We start from the raw sequence: 19,895 nt of genomic DNA, 5'->3' as shown, positions 1-19,895 counted from the left end.
TTCATCTCTCACTCCAGCATTAACTGTGTTAAACTCGTTAACACAGGGTTTCTGCAGGTTTTATGAAGATTTTTTTTTTGCATGTGCATGCAACATTTAATCCCATTACATTATGAATTTAAGATGTTCTACTGTGAATTAAGACCTTTTAAGGAATTGGAATGGGTGAAGTAAGACTTTTTCAGACTCGCAGAAACACCGTAACAGCAAAATAACATGGCGAAGTTACAAAAAAACAAACCTTTGTGAATTTGATTATTGTTATAAGAATTTGAACAGTATGAAATTTAAGTAAACGCCTTCAGGAGGCTGTCAAGGGGTCGGTTTGGAGACTGGCATGTTGATGATGGGAAGGCTTGAAAACAGACACTCTGTGGTGCCTGACCTGAGGCCGAGGGTCAGCGGCAGCTCTTAGTGCATTCAGGCTGCTTTGCTGTCCCTTTTCGGTTATGTCTAATTTCCTAAACAACCCTTTGAACTTACTGCCCTTCTGTGGATGTTCAGTAAATAAAGACTGAAATGCAAGAAACAAAACGCTTTCTTCTGGTTATTGCATGTCAGGGAATGCCAGATATGGTGATGCAACTTGCAGTTTAACTCTCACACAATAACATTTGGAGGTTTAGACAGTTGGAATATATTTATTATACTAATCAGTTACAAAAGTTTCACATGAGGTCTGCTTTCACCCACTGGAGAAAAAGAGTCATTCCAAAAAGCACAAAACTGCCAACCAGTAAATGATGGAAACGAGTTAATAAAGCACACATCTCAGAGTGCAATCCAGCTCAAAATCATTTCAGCTTGAAAACACTGATCTTAACTCGTTCTGTTGGTTAAATACAACTAAATATTTATCAAATAAATGCCTGCCTTTTTAATTTTTTTACATTTACATGACATGTATCACACCATTTAAAAGTTGCTCTCCTTTGGGAATATTTTGTGAGCATACAAACCTTTTTGCATTCAGTTCAAAGCATTGGTCAGTAAGGTTGGAGACATTGCACATGTGGAGAAAAACAGCCTTCATGATGACAGATGACCTTAAAAGCAGAAAGGATATGATTCTTACCCTGTTCCAAACATATGACAATGTTTTAAATGCAACACTGGACCCATTGTAATCAGACATTTGGTAACTTGCTCCTCATGTTCAGCCCATATCAAAAATGAGACCAATGAAAGTGGGCTGCACTAATGTGATACATTAACTTATTTATTCTGGCCCACTTCCTCTGATTATGCATATGCACAAACACACAAACTCACATCCTACAGTCTTTCAGTAGCTACAATATGTAAAGGCAGACACAAAACAATACACTAAAGACAACATCACTTAAGACAAGAAACCTCAGCTGTCAAAACAATAGATATAAATAACTTATCACTTTCATTTGCACATCGGGAATAATGTTTTTAAACACTGAATAAAATATATTAAGCAAAACTACTGTGATATTTCTGTCGTCCAGATGAAAGCCTTCCATGATCGATTATCCCTTCAATTACAATCATATATCTGAAAGATGAACAAGCCATGTGAAGCGCTTATTAACGTGTTCCCAGAACATAATCTAATAGATGGAAAGGTTAACAGGTGTTGTATATGGTTTCAATAAAGGGTGGGGCATATTTTCTCAGTCAGTCTCAAGCAATACCAACACGTGTCAGGGAATCACTAAATATGATGTTTTCAGGTGGCTATTGTTTAAGTGGTGGAGATCTCACTGTATAGGTAGACTGTTATAAGAATAACGTTCAATCATATTATTATCCATTAAATAACTGACTTCCATTCCTGCATAGAATTATATAAAGCAGATAATTTAAACTTCAACAATCATAAAAAGGTCAAATAATAAATGGAAATATTCTTAATTTGCAGTGAACAGTGTTTCACAAACAGGATTATAAAACTTAAGTATATAAACAACGTTTTCATCAGTGGTAGATATTTATATATATATTTATATATATATATACACACAGTAGGAAAAAAAAAAGAAAAAAAAAACAATAGTTCACACCATGCCGAATGAAAATAAACTGCATCATGCTACTAGCTGGGAGCCATTCCAGGAGAGAGAATATGTGGTTAGTGCTTTCCGGGGTCTATGTTCTGACGCTCCCTTTTCCCAAATCCAGTTGCTCCCATTTCTGCCAACAAAAAATAAACAAGTTAAGAATCCTCATTTATAAAACGTTATTTACATTTTTTGTAAGTAATTAAAATATTGAGGGGTGTTCGGAACGGTGTCAGAAATGTAAATAAATGTTTTTTTTTTTTTAAATTGTCACAAATAATTTCTATTTCATGTAACTTTCCTAATGAGCACCAAAACAGCATAAGAGATAGATTTCTGTAGGATTGTGAGACACTGAAGACCGGAGTAATGGATGCAGAAAATTTATCTTTGCAGGAATAAATTACATTTAAAAATGTATAGTGTACAGAAATTTTTATTTCACTGAAATAAAGGAACATTTACTATTACTGAATTATTAATTATCTGTCACCAAAACACCACCAAATTAAATTTTGGTCTCAGTCATGATATTGTTAAAAGACAACATGACATGGATCACACTGCAGGGCTTGATTTGAGTTTAACCATCTGGATTTGACAAAAGTTTAAAAGTTGAGTTGAGACACCATGTTGTATATTTATATGAAAATAAACAAACTGAAAACACTCGGATTGTTTTTTTCTTTAAATTATATAAAAAAATATATATATATAAATGGTATTATAATGTTATACTAAAACAGTGGAAAATCCCTAATGATAACACGTAGAAAGAAAGAAATGCATCTTAAGCACCAAGAATAACACGTTGACTGAACGATTACATAATTGTGGCATAACTGTAATCTTGATTAGAAATTTGATTAATTGTGCCCTAATACCACTAACAAAATATTGGTGGTGTGTATGTAAAACACTATAGAAAGTAGCTTTAGGAAACTTTAGGAAAATGATCTTTATGCTTTGATAAACGTTTTCATATTTAGAATAATTCACATTCATAAATCATGCACAATGGAAAGCAAATTGCGTAAATTTTTATGCCTGTAGATGATACAGATAACCGGACAAACCCAAACTGAAACTAAACTTCATAGGCCTTGTACAATCATTGTGAAATTTAAAACTATTGCCATTTCATGTTTCTTCTGTCATGGTTCTCACTGTCGTCATCATTTGAACTTCCTCCAGTGGAAGCTGACTGATTCAGACAGAATGCTTGAAATATCACTGGGTCAGACTGAAATTACGTGGCAAAACTAAATGAATCCCGGTGACACAGACAGGGGTAACAGCAAAAAAAATATTTTGAATGAACATTTTCCTCAAACCGTATTCCACAGACACATGTCCTCCTAATTAAAAACATTTAAGAGCACCTTCTGATCAATAATCAAAAATTCTGATAAAAAATGAGCCTTCCTAATAAGAGGTGACATTTGATTCAAAGTGATTTACAGTGGTATTTTCTTTTTAACTTTGTAATGGCATTTTTCTAATTTTATTAAATGTATGCAGTGTTTCCTAGAATTTTTTCCAGCTGTGGTGAGTGACAGGACTATTTCCCATGGACCACGCACTCTTCCCACCTAAGAATCACATGTACTCAGAACTGAATTTATTTGAACTTAAAAAGACAAGTAAATAGTAGATAAGAAAATAAGAACAAATAAATTAATGACAATCAATAGCACAAACAAAAAAAAATAACAAGACAAATTAAATTAACGGTATTTGATTTTTTTTCAGTTCGGTCTAACTATAATCTATTCAACTGTAAAATAACACTGGCTAGTCTTCACTGTATAATGAAAGACAGCAGGAGGTTTATTTAGACTGCTGTCTCTTTAAGACCTCATGCACAGATCTAATATACTGTTACACATGGCTCTATGTTTACTTTTTCTTTTTAGGAGCACTTGTCCTCCAAATAAAATAAAAAAATAGGAGATCATTGAACAAAAATTCTGATAAAAAATTATCCTTCCTAATACGAAGTAACATTTGACTCAAAGTGTCTTACAGGGGAATTTTCATTTTGCCTTTGTAATGGCATCATTTTCATCTGTCAAATTCAAAAAAGTATGTTTATAAGCTTTTTAACACTTCTATTTAAAACAATATTATAAGAAGTAGAATAAGACAAATAAGATACCAATCATTTGAAATTAGTATTAAAAGAAATGTATTTGTAAGATGACACAATAACACAAAAGTGCGCATGCTGAGCGGTTACAATATTTGGAACTATTTTCGTTGAAGAAATAGAGCAAAATCAGGCAGTACTTGTTTACTGAACTGTCGTATTAAATCAATATCACATTTGCAAACTCCCTTAATAACTATTAAAAGCTGTCACTCCTTATCGCTTTCTGTGGGCGCACAGAAAAAGAGCGCGCGAGTGAGTTCTCAAAGACTCAAAAGCACGTGCAAATGATACATTCCTTCATCTGACATCGCGTTATAAGCACGGAACCTGCGGGAATGAGTAAAATTGTTATTAATAGCTGCAATCCCGTGCCGAAATTCAAGTTCTGCTTCTTGTTCTCTGCTAATAACCTGACTGTGAATGTTGGGAGCGGCATCACTATGTTGTCAGTGAGAAGATGCAGCCGTGGCGGGGATAATTTTTGGTGTGCTGGCAGAACAAAAACAATAATGTGCTACATGTTTCTTTTCCCCTCATTTTTTCCCAATTAATGGAAATCCATCGTAGTGACAGAGAACTTTAATCCCTGCGCAGAAAGGACACGCAGGATGAATCGATTAAATACCTGCAGTTTCTGGAGGGGGTCTCGCTGTGTCTGCTTGTCCTCTGGAACCACGTGGCTGTGGGAAGGATGACTGCCAGGGAAAACCCTGAACACACACAAACACCCGCGAAAAAAAGAAATCATTATCATTACAAATTTATGTAGAGAACAATAGTTTCGATCTCTGTCCACTTCTGCACACTGTACCTCTTGTTTGTACAAATCATAATAGTCACACGTGACTTTTTCATACCCCATGTGGTTAACCACTTGAAAAATGCTGGAATGACACTGTTGTGTCTGTTCCAGGATGTAAAGGACGCAAAAATCAGCAAAAAAAACAGGAATTTCTCACAGTCGAAATTAACCCAGTTACAGTAAGTTTTTTTCACTGACTGTAACCTACTGTGACTGGGTTTGTTTCGACTGTGAGAAATTCCTGTTTTTTTGCTTATTTTTGCGTCCTTTACATCCTGGAACAGATTATTACTAGATGTGAGGTGAACACATTACTTTGGTGTCAAGTGGATTTAAACAAATACCAAAATGAACTTCTTGGGCAAAAATAAAAAAATACTAATTAAACGTAATTAAAAATAAGTGTACTTAATTGTGCCTTGTAAATACAGTCTAATAGACTTGATTAATGTTAAGATAATAAAAGCTCAATTTATTTGTTCTTTAGGACCGAGTGTTTACTTGAATAATTGAAAAACTTAAAGCAATGCTTATTTGAGAAATACTTCAAGGCTGTTTTAATTTTTCATTTGTTCAAGTTTTATAATAATATTAAAATCAGGGTGCTTCTGTTGTGGTATCAAAAACCCTGAAATTGTACTGCTGTTGCTATCACATACTTACAGGGTTGACAGGCTGGAAATCCCTGCCAGGTGCTGTACTGATGTTAGGCATCCTGGGTGGGAAGTGTATGGGCCACCCCTCTAGACCTTGATGGCCCACCTGTACAAACGGGCCACAGTATGGAGGGCTCATCGGGCCATTGGCCGAGCCAGAAGTGGGATCGGATGTCCTCCTTTCCTGTTGCCCCTCCAAAACATTGAAAAACAAAATCTAAATAAGTTCCTATTGTCTTCCATTTAGGAATTCTACCACATTTGTAGACCGTGATATTGCTATTATAACAGTACTAGAGCTTCTACCACAAGGTGGTGCCAATGTGGCACATTTACCTGCTTGTGTTGCATCTGAAGTCTCTCTAGTTTACACCTCTCTGCACGCTCTCTCTGACACTCATTCTGTGCTTGATGAAGCTGAGAAACAGAGATACTGAAATCAGAACTCGCAAAAGATTCTTTCATGTCTCATTATTAACCAACTGGGCATTTTTCTGGAGTCATTTCATTGGTTAGAGCTGACAGTCTAAGGGGCCATGGTAGTTACTGACCTGATTTGTCAGATTGGTCAGTTGACCCTGCAGTCTTTCCACCTGCCGCCTTAGGTCTTCTTTCTCTTCATTCATCCTCTCTCTATCGCTCCTCTCCTTCCGGAAATCCTCTTCAAAGATTTTCACCTAAAAAAGAAAAAGAAAAAAAAGCATGTGATGAGGATGCAAATCTACAAGATCTCTGCAGCCATTGGTGCATTTCAGCAGACTGTAAGGATGAAGGAAGTTATCAAACCTCAAGCAAACTGTATGACTCACTGTGGAACCTTGACACAATCATTTCTTACAAAGCATTTGATAAGTGAGGTAAAATGTCTGAAGTTTCAATGAGTGAAACCTCAACTCCTAGAGAACCTCTGAAAAAAGTTGACGCAATGAGATAACTCAGGCGTCCCGAGCAGCTCATTCACTGTTTTTCGAGTTCATCTGACCACAGCAGGGCACTGTGCAATGTTAGTGTATGCTGTGACCCCACAGTATTTACACACTTGAGACACACAAATATATTAATTTTACAGCAGTCAATAATAAATTATAACATTTAGAGTGGTCCCCACTTGTTCCACTAACATTTGACAATAAGATGCATCAGAGTCTTCAAGTGTTTGTACCTGCTCCTTCAATACAGCTATCTGTGTGTGCAGCTCCTGCTGTCTCAGGTTGGCCACACCCTCTCCCAGGTTCATGCCCGGCTGGGTGGAAGAGGGTGAGTGGAGGTTCAAAGCTTCCTCTAATGCCTGTAAAAGAGACAACACAATCAGAACTGATATTTGAATTTAAAAGTTTATTAAGCAAAATTTAATCAGCACAAAATTAATAAGAAATGTTTCTTTAGCACCAAATCAAGCACATCAGAGTGATTTCTGAAGGGTCATGAGACATTGAAGACTGGAGCAATGGATGCTGAAAAATCAGCTTTGCCACCACAGGAATATATTACATTTTAGCATATATATTCAAATAGAAAACAGTTTAAAAAATCCAGCCTTGGTGAGCATGAGACTTAAAAAAATAAATAAATAATAATCTTATCAACCCCAAACATTTGAAAGGTAATGCACTAAATAAATAACAAAATGCATTTATTTTACAAATGCCACAGGGCTTTGGATTAACTAAATGACAATGAAATGCTGTGGGAGCTGTACTGACCCTATTAAGCCGCTGGATCTCTTTCTCCTGGTATTCTCTTTGTTTAGTAAGCGGTAGTAACTGGTCCTGCAGGTAACGCACCTTTTGTTTCAACTCACATGTTTCTGAGGTGAGGCACTCCTTCTCGCCCTAAGACAACATATAGAAATACACTGGTTAGCCACGAGAGCAAACACAGTCACACTTGGTCATACATCTAGACATTATACAAGATATTTTTAGGGTAATTTATTGTCTGGCACTAGTGAAGTGAGGGACTGTCTTTAAAAGGATCTTACTATAAATGTCACATTTCCAATAGGGCTGCAACCAGTTATTAATTGGATACCTTCATCAAATGATTAGGGCTGTCACGATAACAAATTTTGCTGGACAATAAATTGTCCAATAAATTATCACGATAAACGATAACATTGTCATTCTAAGACCAGTTTCAACTAATATAATGATAATGGCAGATTCAGAGTAAGAAATACCAACATGTTGACTTTGTGTGGCTTAAAATTAATAAATTTTGTATGTTATATTATGTTTATATGCCAGGAAGGGATGCTCATATTGACCGTTTAACCTTTAACCGAAAGTAAACATTTTGACAGATGAAGGAGCTTGATGAAGGGGCCGTTCACATCACATCTTTTTTTGTGCTCAAGTTCGTAATTTCAAATGGAAGATCATAATAGAATCATAATAGATCATAATGGAAGCTATGCGCTTGCAACGTGCTCGTTTTTTCCAGGCGCGTCCGCACCGCATAGAGTTAAAAACATCTCAGCTTTTCAGAATGATGCAAGCGCACCAGCTCATGTGACAAGAACCAACTTAATCAGCTTCCTTCAGGGTCAAATTCCCCGCTGTTTTTGAAAAATGGAGTGCACCCAAACACTGCAGAGTTTTTTACTTTTTTTTCTTCGAAAATTAATCTTGTAGCAGAGTTACAGCAAGGGTTTTTCGGTGGTGGAAATCCATTACTGAAATGTCCTTGTTGTAACGGAGATCGCAGCTGATGGATGCTTAGCAACGACAGACGCCTCAGGAGCGCAACTGCCCAAGCGCTTTGGAAAGAAGGAGAAAACGACGCATGTGTGTGTGTGTGTGTGAACTCACTGGGCGCGTTGGCACACGCAACTACACGGCAACAGACATATTTAGCTGAGCAAGCCAAATGAAGCGAGCAAAAAGTAGGCCCATTTCGAGAGAAAGGGCAACGAAGTTACTTGCAAAATATGCTACGTGATATTAAAATAAAGCAGTAGTTCAAGTACAATGCAATATCACTTGAGACGCAAACGTCCTCAAGCAAATGAATGGCGCTTCTCCCAAAGCTGGTCACTCTAGCGAGACGTTATCTCTTTATTCCCGGGACATCTGTGCCATCGGAAAGGGTGTGTCTGCCGCCGGCTGTCCACAGGCTGCGCTCCAGACTAACCCCACATCATGACATGTTACATTTTTGCAAAAAAAAAAAAATGTAAAAAAGAAATTATCGCGGGCGAAAAAATTATCAAGCTCATTTTTTTTTATCGTGCGATTAATTGATTTATCGACTATCGCGACAGGCCTACAAATGATGTTTTGATTAATTAGGTAAAAAAGTGCAAGTTCATCTCCTGTATTGCAATTAGGAAAAAGTCTATCAACACACTCTTTAGGTAAAATGACTGCACTACATTTGGGCGCTCAGGGATGTCTTTGAGGTTTACCTGCAACTAGGGTTGTAACGGTATGAGATTTTCATGGTATGATAATCGTCTCGGAAAATACCACGGTTTCACTGTATACGGTATTAAACAATCAAAACAGTTTGTTGGGGGGGGTGGGGGTTGAACGAATGTTTGAAAGCATGTTTATTCAAATTTCATTAATCAAAAACAAGAACATTTTACCATTGATTATTTATTAGTTTAATAACTTATATTTATCATTAATAATTCATACAAATTCATAAATTCCGGTTTGACTTAATTTTTCTGGATTCTGTACTTATGATTTAATACAAATATACTATCAAAAATGGTGGTAATGAAAATGCATACAAATTTAACAATTTAATTGATGTTTTAAAACCTTTATTCTTTTATGTTTTCGCAAAGGGCTGCACCACAGAGATTTACTAAATAAAAATGAGGGAAAAAATTACATTCCCTAATGTTTATGTCAATTATTATTATTATTTTAGAAGTAGGCTACATTATAGTTCAATCATAATTTCTGTCAATTTCGTCGAGTTAAAAAGCAGACTTTTATTTGGACGGGTTGTATTGAAGAGCTTTGAGTGTCAATGTATTTGTTTTTGACAGTGGTTTTCTCAAATAAAATGATGAAATGATTAATTGTTCTCTCAGTGAGGCTCTCATTGTTTGTGTTCACGTCCTCAGATAGTGAGACAGCGGCCACTGTTAAACCTGCCACTTTAAGTCTCGCTGGCGCATACTTGAGTATGTAGTACATGACAACGCCGTTCATTCACAGAGAGACATGCAAAACAAACAGATTAGCCTATATATTTATATAGCATTGCTTTTGTCATTATTTTAAAGCTTTGTTTTTTATTTATTCATCAATCCATCAAATCGCTCGTTTTATGTGACATCTGCAGAGTAGCTAGCTACTGTAAATTCATTGCCATGACTGGATTCTGTGCTTCACTCCGCATCACAGAAATCATAATGCATTAACCTTAAATTATAAATGGAACATAGCTGTATCTGCACGGGATGATGATGTTCTGGTCATCATAGGTAAACATGTTCGATGCGTTTTGCAGCCCATTTCCGACCACAGTTTTTGCAAACTGTGCCCACCTTCAAGGACAAATAAGCATTCGTCTTTTCTATAGAAAAAGTATTCCCGAACTAGTGCCAATTTTAAATCATATTTTGACATGGGATAGAGATTATAGAGATTAAATTGTTGCCTAGGCGCAGGTGAGATTCTGTGTCTGTTATTTTCTCTCAATACCGTAGATAAGCAAATGTACACGGTATGATAATCGTACATGTTTATATCACGGTATATCGTCATACCGGTATATCGTTAGAACCCTACCTGCAACTCGCTTTCTATAAGGATATTTTGCAAAATGGAAATTATCACATGACTCTGAATACATAATGTCTACAAATAAGTGAAGCATGGTATATGCTGGGAAGAAATAACTCATAATCACAAGCAAGCATTTGTCAAAGCACCTGACACATGACAGTCTGCCCACATAAAACTCTTATGACCTGCATGTTATATAAAAACCTGTGGTCAACATTATTTTTTACAATTTTGATATCATAAAAATGCTTTTTTCATGACTACATGTATGTATGACATACTAGCATCGGACACAAAGTTTTGGTGTGCCTCTCCTATGGTACATCTGTGGTCTGCTGTGGGGGCAAGTCATGCTGACAAAACCTCTGTAATGCCGTCTATAACCATGAGAGCATTGAGATGTAAAGATAAGTAGGCAGTAGATGTGAAAATGAAACCATTCGTCACATGACACAGTCTATGACACTTTAACACATTTCTTTATGACTGAACACCATATCAACAGCAATGGCTATATTCATGGCAAAATCAACAGTATTATAATTACAATATCTGCCACTCATTACAACTGTAAGGCAGTTTATCTGTGCCATGCTTGACTGTCCCCCTCAGGACTAAAAGGAAACCATTGCTCTATACTAAGAATGTCATATGGTCAGCTAATGGGAATGACTGGTGTTTCCCAAGAGAAAACTGAAAGCACTGAATGACTATTTGAAGCCTTCATCGAGCTCCACAGGGGTGCAAATACAGTAAAATTTTCCATAAAGAGTAAGAAAATGAAACTTCTTAAAAACGTATTAATGGTATTTAAGGAAAAAAATATATATATATTTAACGCTTTTTTCTTTTTTCATCTAGGGATAAGTTTATCTGGATTAAACCACAATAACAGACTGATATATATATATATATATATATATATATATATATCAGTCTGTTATTGTGGTTTAATCCAGATAAACATATATATAAAGAGGAAATCAGAATTTCTCTCTACCTAAAAGTAGTAAGTATAGACTGACTGTGGATGTGCCTTCTGCGGCTGAGACTAGGGTTTACCTGCACATTGTCGATCTTAGACTTTGCCAGTAGGAGTTTTTTGTCATAATCTCTTTGTCTTTGTTCACGTTCTGCTTCGAGCTCAAGCACTGCCTTTTGGGAGTCAGCAAGCCGCTGCCGTAAGTCTGTGATCTATAAAGGAGGGAAAAGTCATAAATTAATGAAGGCTCATCTGACAGTTGTAATTCTGTTAACAGGCCATTCTAACACAACATAAAGGACCATTAGTTACAGAGCTGCACTGAACTGGGCGAAAATGTTTTATATTTCAATTTGCTTTAATTTGCATGCAAGAGTGTGCCTTTATCAGAAGTATTATAAGGGGTTGTAATCTATTTTATAGTATATAGATTAATTTTATGGTAGAAAGATTGCTTAAAAAAAAAATTGTAAACCACAAAAATTTAAAGCAATAAGAATAACAAAAAATTTAGATTTGTAATTTTTTTTTCATTGCTCTGAGTTTTAACACAATCCCCACCTGACAACAGAGGATGCGTGTAGAAAAACAGCCCAAGTATGCTTTTAATTTCTATTTTTCTCTCTCCTCTATCAGACCGAGCAGATGCAGAGATGCAACAGGCATCACTATCTCTGGGACGTGAGATCACGCGCCTTTGCAACCTTGGCCAGCCCCTAAGGCGAGCCACAACAGGAAGACAGTGGGTACGGGGCGAGGTGAGGGAAATTCTGCCAGAGGTGTGACAGGAGGGGCCTGTGGTCTGGTGTGCAACACTGTGACACACACACAGATATGCTTTCCATTCCTTTGCCCCAAAAACATTTCCATCACCACCCAAATGCAGTAACAGGACATGTCAACACCCTTCTCGTTATACAGGAATTTCATGTGATGATTCATATGCCTTGATCTCCCACCATTCACACAGCAGCTAGTTGGACTCATCAAGCAGTTGTCACTTAGTAGAGTGATTCATGTTTCTTTATGTATTGCTTTTTTTTTTTTAAAGGTGAGCCACAAAGGATACAAGGCCAACTGGAACATATTTATAGAGAATTTCTAGGTATATGTTGTTATGTACCTTCTGCTCAAACTGTGTCTTCATTGAATTCCACTGAATGTCCCACTGTTTGTTCACCTCCAGTACCTGAGAAAGGTCAAATGCAAGAGTTTAAATGTCAGAGTCAAACGGGAAAATATGACAGCAGTAAAGCAAGCATATGGAAACCAGGGGACCTCCAGAAAGTTCTTACATCTTTCCTCTGTTTCTCCAGAAGCTTGATCTTTTTCTCATACACCTCCGGATCGCAAGTCTTAGATGGTGTTTTTTCCAAAGCTTTTCCAGACTTTAAATGTAAAAATAAAAAATTAAATTATGCATTTGCAGCCAAATACCAAAACTTAAACCAAGAGACACTATAATCCCTTGCTCTGTCAAAAAAAATTGCAATAAATAATGACCAAATCTGTATCCATCCTATATCTTTTCAGCAGAACTGAAACTCAGTATGAATTATCTTCCCATTTAAATGTCATGAAATATCCCTGCTAGACTTTAAACTGAGAACTGATAACATGTAATCAATCACAGCAATTAGTTGATGACTGTCCAAAGAACACCAGAATTTTCCCAATCATACTACAGTACAGCAGTTTTTAGGTTGAGTCAGATTGTAACACAATGATCATGTGGATTGTTCTTCAATATTTAGTCATACCGTGACAAAAAGCCCACAAATGAAAGACCATCAAGGAAGAGCAGTATTCAGAGCCTAGGTGGTATTCCCAAAACTAATCTAAGTGGCAAAAGTGACTCAATAAAATGCCTCTCAGTTTAGAAACCGGGGAGCAATTTGCACATTGGTTCTTTTTTTTTTTTTTCTAAGAACTCCCACTGAAAACAAAACAGAAAAGCAACTAGACCGCAAAATCACTGGTCTGAAAGGGAAATTAAAGAAAAAAGACAACAACACAAATTTAGAATTGCACCAGCAATTCTATGGTGATGTCACCTGAGATAAAGAGTAAAAAAAAAAGTATCATGGTCATTTCCACCTTAGTTTTGGTTGTCTCTTCTTTCACTGGCTCCTCCTTTGGGCTCGGATGCTCAATAGGTGCTGCGTGGGCTCCTCCGCTGACCTGCTCCTTCAGTTTCAAGTTCTCCTGCCTGTGCAGAATACACCGAACCAAAATTAAAATTGGAAAATTAAGAAATGAATTGCAGGATTCTCTATAAGTCACAGTGAGAGAACAAGCATCAGATGGAAAGACCCCTCAGTTCCAGCACAGCGGGAAATACTGTGAACCCTTATTATATTTTCACAGTTTACTCACACTGATTCTTCTCACAGATTCCCACTGGGCTTTTTTTTGCTTTTAGTTGTTCCATGAGTAAATTAAAAGATGAGTTTATGATAATGAGTTTAAATGTGAATTGAATTACCTCAGCTGTTCCAAATCACGGTTACGGTACTGGAGGTCCTCCTCCATTTTTTTCCTAAGCTCACTGTTTTCTTGTCTTAGCTGTTCGCAGAGAGTCTGGAGATAAGAGCAAATTAAATTCTCAGTAAATCAAACCTTAATTAATTAACATAACAAATAAAGGTCAATAAAGAGGCTTAAAAGGTGTCTCACCTGTAGTAAAGATGTTCTCTGTTCGTTCTTCTGGACCTTGGATGATAAGTGGTGGAATTCCACAGCCATGCGGCCCAGGTGAGCCAGCAGCTGGTTGGGATTGGACTCTTCAGCAAATACACTAAAAGAACTCTCCAGTCGCCGGAGTTGACTCGCCAGCTCCATGTTCTCCTGAGGCAGGTGAATCACTCCAGCCTGCATTATAAAGCAGAGTTTACCTAAATATTCTTCCCAAAAACATCCCCAACACATAATTCCAATCACTAGGGATCAAGTGGCACTTTTACTTTCAATATCTAGACTTCATTGTTCCCGATACATAGGAAGAGTATACTGCAAAACCATAAATTGAAAGTGAAAAAACCCTTAACTACCTCTATATAAACATTCCCAGTTTTGCAAATTTGTGAACAGAAGTTTTTGTAAACCTAACCAAAGAGGCATTCCATAAACTGATACACACGCATGAGTTTTTCAGTCTATCTGCATACTAATCCTGGAGTTTCCCTCCGAGTCATCCAAGGAACAGCCTCATACAGATAGGTTGATTCATTATGATGAACAAATCCCTGATAAGGAACGGCAGCAAAAAAACAGCTGAGTGACTACAGTGACTGGAATGTGGCACACATGACTTACATGCATGGCACAAAATGACAGAATACGGAATGTTCGAAACGGAGCAACAATCCAGCAAAATACACACAAATTTCACAAACGTGCAGTTAAGTGACTGCAGCTGCCCAGAATTTCCTAACATCCCTAAAACTCACTGTCTGGGTTTCTGAGGACGTCTTCTCTTCCATATTCACCACCTCAAACTCAGATGAACTTTCCTGTAAACATAAGAATTCACAGTGTTGCGACACTTGTTCTGACCATTACACACAGAATACCAACTCATAAAGAACATTTAACCATTCACAAATGAGGAAAAAATGACAACTAAAACTAGAAGTTAAATTCGCATTAGATTTATACAGCATGTTGCAAAACAATACATTTATGTTTAGCACAGCTATGAAGGGAATATATCATAACACGTGCACTGCTGTAATCGCATACCACATGAAGTCATAAAGGAGATTTCACTGTTCATGTCAAACCAAAATAGCCAGCAATTCACAAAACTGGAAGTTATATTCCCCATGTGGGATTTTCACAACATGTGAATACCATACTGTTTTCACAACATCAAAGGTATAGTGGTAATTCAACAAGTTATAATGTGTTATGATAAACTCATAAAGGATATTTTACTATTTTTACTTCACATGGGAATCAAATAGAAAGGAATTCGCAAAACTGAAAGTTACATTACTTTGTAACGTTTCATCATTGACTTGTGACCTTAAAGTCACAATGGTTTCATTTTGAAGAAGTGCTTACAGTTGTCTCTGGTTGTAAAGTATTTCCCGTTAAACAATCCCGAGATTCTTGTCTTTCTGTTGTAGGATAAGCATGATGTTTTCCATGACCTAAAGAAAGCCACAATCACAAGAGATCTGGTTTAAAAAAAGGTCTCTCTGGTGTCAAACCCTTCCCCAACCTCACTCCATCAGAATATTGATATAACTGTACCTTGTGTGTCCATGCACAGACTGGAGGCAAAGCTGGTCGTGGACGACTTCAGCACTTCGTTATCCCTCACAAGCTCTTCCACCTTCTTCCGAAGCTTGGCTGCCTCTGTCTGAGACTCCTCTAACAGGTTTCCTACCAGCCACGAGAAAACAATGGGTTACAAGACATAAGCACACATAAAGAAAAAGCAGCTGCTCTGACACAATTGCATGTGAGATGTTGGAGTTACTGCAACACTGCGCCAGCTGCTAAAAGCTGAAAATCCAGAATCGCTACATTTCTGATCCAACAATAGACCTTGGAAGTCCAAATTAGCAACACAGGATACCAGTGAACTAATACAGGGGTTGATGACTCAGATGCCCAGAATGAGCAACATGTCAGGCATTTAACTATATGTGACCTCAACTTAGTCACTGACAGATGTTGAAATTGAAAATATTAAGGTGATTTTTATAAAATCTTCCCAGGTGGAGTATATTAACCGAATTGGCTGGATCAATCAGGTTCTTGATTCCCAAAGGCATTACAAATAGGTGGCAGTTTATAATCCCTCACCTAAACTCTTCAGACCTTTCATTCTCTCCCTCAAAACGGCGTTTTCCTCTAGCAGCTTTCTGTAGCTGAGGCTGCTGGCCTCGTCTTTCACCTGGCAATCGCTCCCACCGGGGTCATAGATGCGATATGGGCCTTTTCCCTCCATCGGTCACCCCCGTCACTTACCAAACATGCTTCCCTGTACTAAAACAAAGAAATCAGGAGGTCATTCATTTGTGTGTTCTGTACAGACAGGTTAAACAAAACTCTCAGATTAACAATGACAGCATGAAAGTGCATAAAGATTGTCGATTTGCAATTCAAAGAGATGCATTTGAATAGTGCCATCCTGGGGATTTCTCTTTGGCTATTTCAAGACATAATGATTTGAATGCACATCTTTGATATCATATTCATAACTAAATGTGTCATAGCAGTCATTAAGATATTCTAAAACGGTTTATGATTTTCCCATCAACGTTTAATTTGTGAAACAACCAAGACCAGCATAAATCCTCACTTCCATATAACCATGACAAATGAAATTCACACTAAGTGACAGCTAAACCCAGCAGCCAAACAAATGAATAATCATGCGCCACCAGACAATATCTCATTTCCTACTAAGACATTTTCTCAAAAACAAGCTCTTGAGTATTAAAAAACACAGCCACATACATTCACAGCTACTGTAAACCCAAGTTAATCTAAAGCTAAACCCTTTCACTTTCCTTTTCATGACAAGATCTGTTTAAACAGTTCTAGTAGTGTCAACATTACGCTGTTAGGTGACCTTAGACCAGAGGAAACCTTATCTAGAGCATCATGTTTATTTCTAATCCCCTCCAAGCTCTTAATCAACAGCTCTCAAATGACTTCACTTAACAATACGAGCTCAAACAGACACGATATGGAAACCTTGAGCTTTTATTAAGAATGAGCCGAAAGCCCCTACCCACACAAGGTCAAAGCCAACGTATTTTGTGTTCTAAATAAATGACTCACTTTCAAAACAAATATGTGATGATATTAGCTTAGCATCCGGCTAACAGCAGGTGATGTGTTTATCATGCTAGCAGACAAAAGCTTTCATGCTAGCTCTCCCTAAATCCACAAACAATGCCTAAATACGCACAATAATGTCTTAAACGAGGACAAAATATAGCGGTCGCACGATAACGTTCATACATACCTGTATTTTACCGGTAGTTTTTTGTTTTTAATGAAAAGGGGAGCTCTTTCTGTATCTTGACGGAGACGCGTCTTTCATCGGCCAGAGGTTTGCGGAAGTGGTTCGCGGCGCGAGCTGGGAAATTCCGCAGATGTAAACAGAGCCGCGTTCACTCTAGTGATGGGAAGTCCGACTCATTTCCGCGAATCGGTTCATTCAAACGGTTCGTTCGATTATTTCACGTCAGAACGTAATTGCGCTATCAAGTGGTCCCTTGTAACGTTCAAATAAATACATATTTTGGCATGTATCACAATAATATTTTTCTAGTTTTAATAATAATAAGGGTGTTTATTGTATTTCCTGTTTCCAGTTCAGTGTGTTGCAGCCGGAGTTTACTGTAATTTAGAACATAAATATAATTGCTTTTACAATACAAACAAAGGTGCTTTAATAAAATGCAATTTTATAAGATAATTTCATAAGATCTGTCATATTCAGTCCGCTAACATATATGACCGGACACTCCTCGGTTCGTGGATCATTACGAATCGATTCTTATTACGAACCGCTCGGATCGATTCAGTACAATTCGTGAAAGAATTGTACTGAACTATTACGTGTGAACCAGTTCAACTGATTCGTGATAAAGATCCGATTCAAAGGAACAATTCGTTCAAGAATCATGTATCGTTCGTTCGCTCGCACACGTTCGCAAATTAGTTATATATATATTGGTTTAGTAGCTGTACTATTTCAGTGACTGATTATGAAAATTACTCATCTTCACATTTTATGATTGATCGTCGTGTTTTGATTGAACATTAACTTTTAATGATTAGTTAAACATGTTTCAGATTTATATTTAATAATAGGCTAATTAAAAAAGTTGCAAGGCGTCCTTTACTCTTTATTTACAGCAGGCCCACTTATTACCCTTATAATCCACCTGGAGCCAATTAAAGTTAGACACACACAATAGCACAGACACATAAAATACACTTTATCACAAAATTTATTTTCATTGACAAAACAGGTAGTTTTATAAAGGATATGCATCTCATTGTGTCTCTGTTGCATTATTTTTGACCCACATATGCAATATACAGGGTTTGCTATGCATTCATTAAAAAAACATCCTAACAGTGATTCAGAGATCTGTCATACTTACTCATACTGTGTGAATTATCTTGAAAACTTTAATCAGAACTGCAGGAAATTAAATTGGCTGTCTCGGCTGTTCTAAACTCCAATAGTTAATCTGTAAATTAAATAACAAAAATTAAAATAAAAACTTCAACTCATTCTATAATATTTCTTGGATCTGAGCCGTGCTAATTTCACTAGTGCATGAAGAAATGTAAAAATTCACAAGGAAACAGATAATGAGAGGTTGAATTGAGTAATTGAAGAGTTGTCATTATTAGCCAATTCTGGAAGTTCAACAATTATAAGCAAATGACTGTAATGTTTGTACATTGTAATTATTTTCAGCATTCTTAACATAATCACTACACTAAGGTGGATATGTCTGTGCTTATACCGCAGTATGATACAGTACGTTCTTAAATAGGCATTAGAAAATGCTTTTAAAATACATTCATGGTGAGGGGTGCAATTAGAAACATGCTTGGCATATTAAGAATTTTATTGTCAAAATATTCCACAGTTTATACAATAGCCTGCAGCCAGTAACAAGTTATGAAAGTAAACAGATGGACAGATGAATGGATGGATGTATTTTATGACCCTCGAGGTTAACTTCAGGAAAATTAATTACCCATAAGAATTCTAACAATAGTCTAGTAATTTGAAACTACTGTGCAATATTACTTCCATTTATTCATTTGACCATATCAGACTCATTTTACATTGAAGTTCATTACATTTGTTAACAATCAAAGCAAAAAAAAACCATTGCACATGCAAAGCACAGATACTTTCAGAACAAAAGGATCACACTAGCCAGATATAAGCTTTTAGTTCTGTAGTATGAGTCCAGTTTCCATCACTACAACATACATAGAGCAATAATGTTCTTACAGGAAACTTTATGGTACAGTTTTTTAAATATCATTGATAAGGCAGCCAATACCAAATCAAAATCATTACCCTAATATCCTGTTTGTAAATGTTACCCTGCATTGAAAATAAATGGTGACATCTTGTGGAAATTTACCACTGTGGTATTAAAGATTAACATCACACATGATTAACATCACACATGTACTAGATTCTGCCACATATTGTGCGATCTAAATGTGTGTTTAATTATACGTTTAAGTGGTTACCTATCAAAATAAATAATAAAAAAAATAAAAACACTTGTAGCATGATTTAAATTAAATACCGAAGGTCAACAGTCAACCAACTTTAACACTTGTAAACCTGCATGTACAGTAAAGAGTGTCCAAATGAGTGTCCAATTGAAATATATGCATTTTTCAATAAAATGAAATGCACTCAATGATAGTCTTTACAAAAAAGGACAATTAAAAAAGCAAAATACTGTTTAGAAAGCTAGATTAGTCCAGTTTCAATGCACCTTTTAGTAAACAAT

The 19,895-nt window shown here is 36.6% G+C and overlaps 1 protein-coding gene across 2 annotated transcripts; it reads right to left on the bottom strand.

Annotated features, from left to right (window-relative positions):
* Positions 1 to 69: 69 nt before the first annotated feature.
* On the bottom strand, positions 70 to 17,514 carry LOC132113822 (TNFAIP3-interacting protein 1-like). Of its 2 annotated transcripts, XM_059521838.1 has the most exons (18): positions 17,357 to 17,514; positions 16,186 to 16,368; positions 15,628 to 15,759; positions 15,436 to 15,524; positions 14,820 to 14,882; positions 14,047 to 14,241; positions 13,856 to 13,950; positions 13,468 to 13,579; positions 12,666 to 12,758; positions 12,494 to 12,559; positions 11,451 to 11,582; positions 7,344 to 7,472; positions 6,803 to 6,928; positions 6,192 to 6,317; positions 5,978 to 6,057; positions 5,648 to 5,837; positions 4,808 to 4,892; positions 70 to 2,163 (listed from the first exon to the last, which is right to left on the bottom strand). In XM_059521838.1, exons 2-18 carry the CDS (start codon positions 16,328 to 16,330, stop codon positions 2,102 to 2,104), a joined length of 1,920 nt encoding a protein of 639 aa, XP_059377821.1. In that variant the 5' UTR covers positions 16,331 to 16,368; positions 17,357 to 17,514; the 3' UTR covers positions 70 to 2,101. The 2 variants fall into 2 exon arrangements, with proteins under 2 accessions (XP_059377821.1, XP_059377819.1); XM_059521836.1 differs by lacking the exons at positions 15,628 to 15,759; positions 16,186 to 16,368; positions 17,357 to 17,514 and having other exon boundaries at positions 5,648 to 5,833; positions 5,977 to 6,057; positions 15,436 to 15,521.
* Between the last annotated feature and the right edge of the window lie 2,381 nt (positions 17,515 to 19,895).

Source organism: Carassius carassius, chromosome 33 (genome assembly GCF_963082965.1).
Source record: "Carassius carassius chromosome 33, fCarCar2.1, whole genome shotgun sequence".
NCBI lineage: Eukaryota > Metazoa > Chordata > Actinopteri > Cypriniformes > Cyprinidae > Carassius > Carassius carassius.
This window is presented reverse-complemented; position numbering and strand designations above follow the sequence as displayed.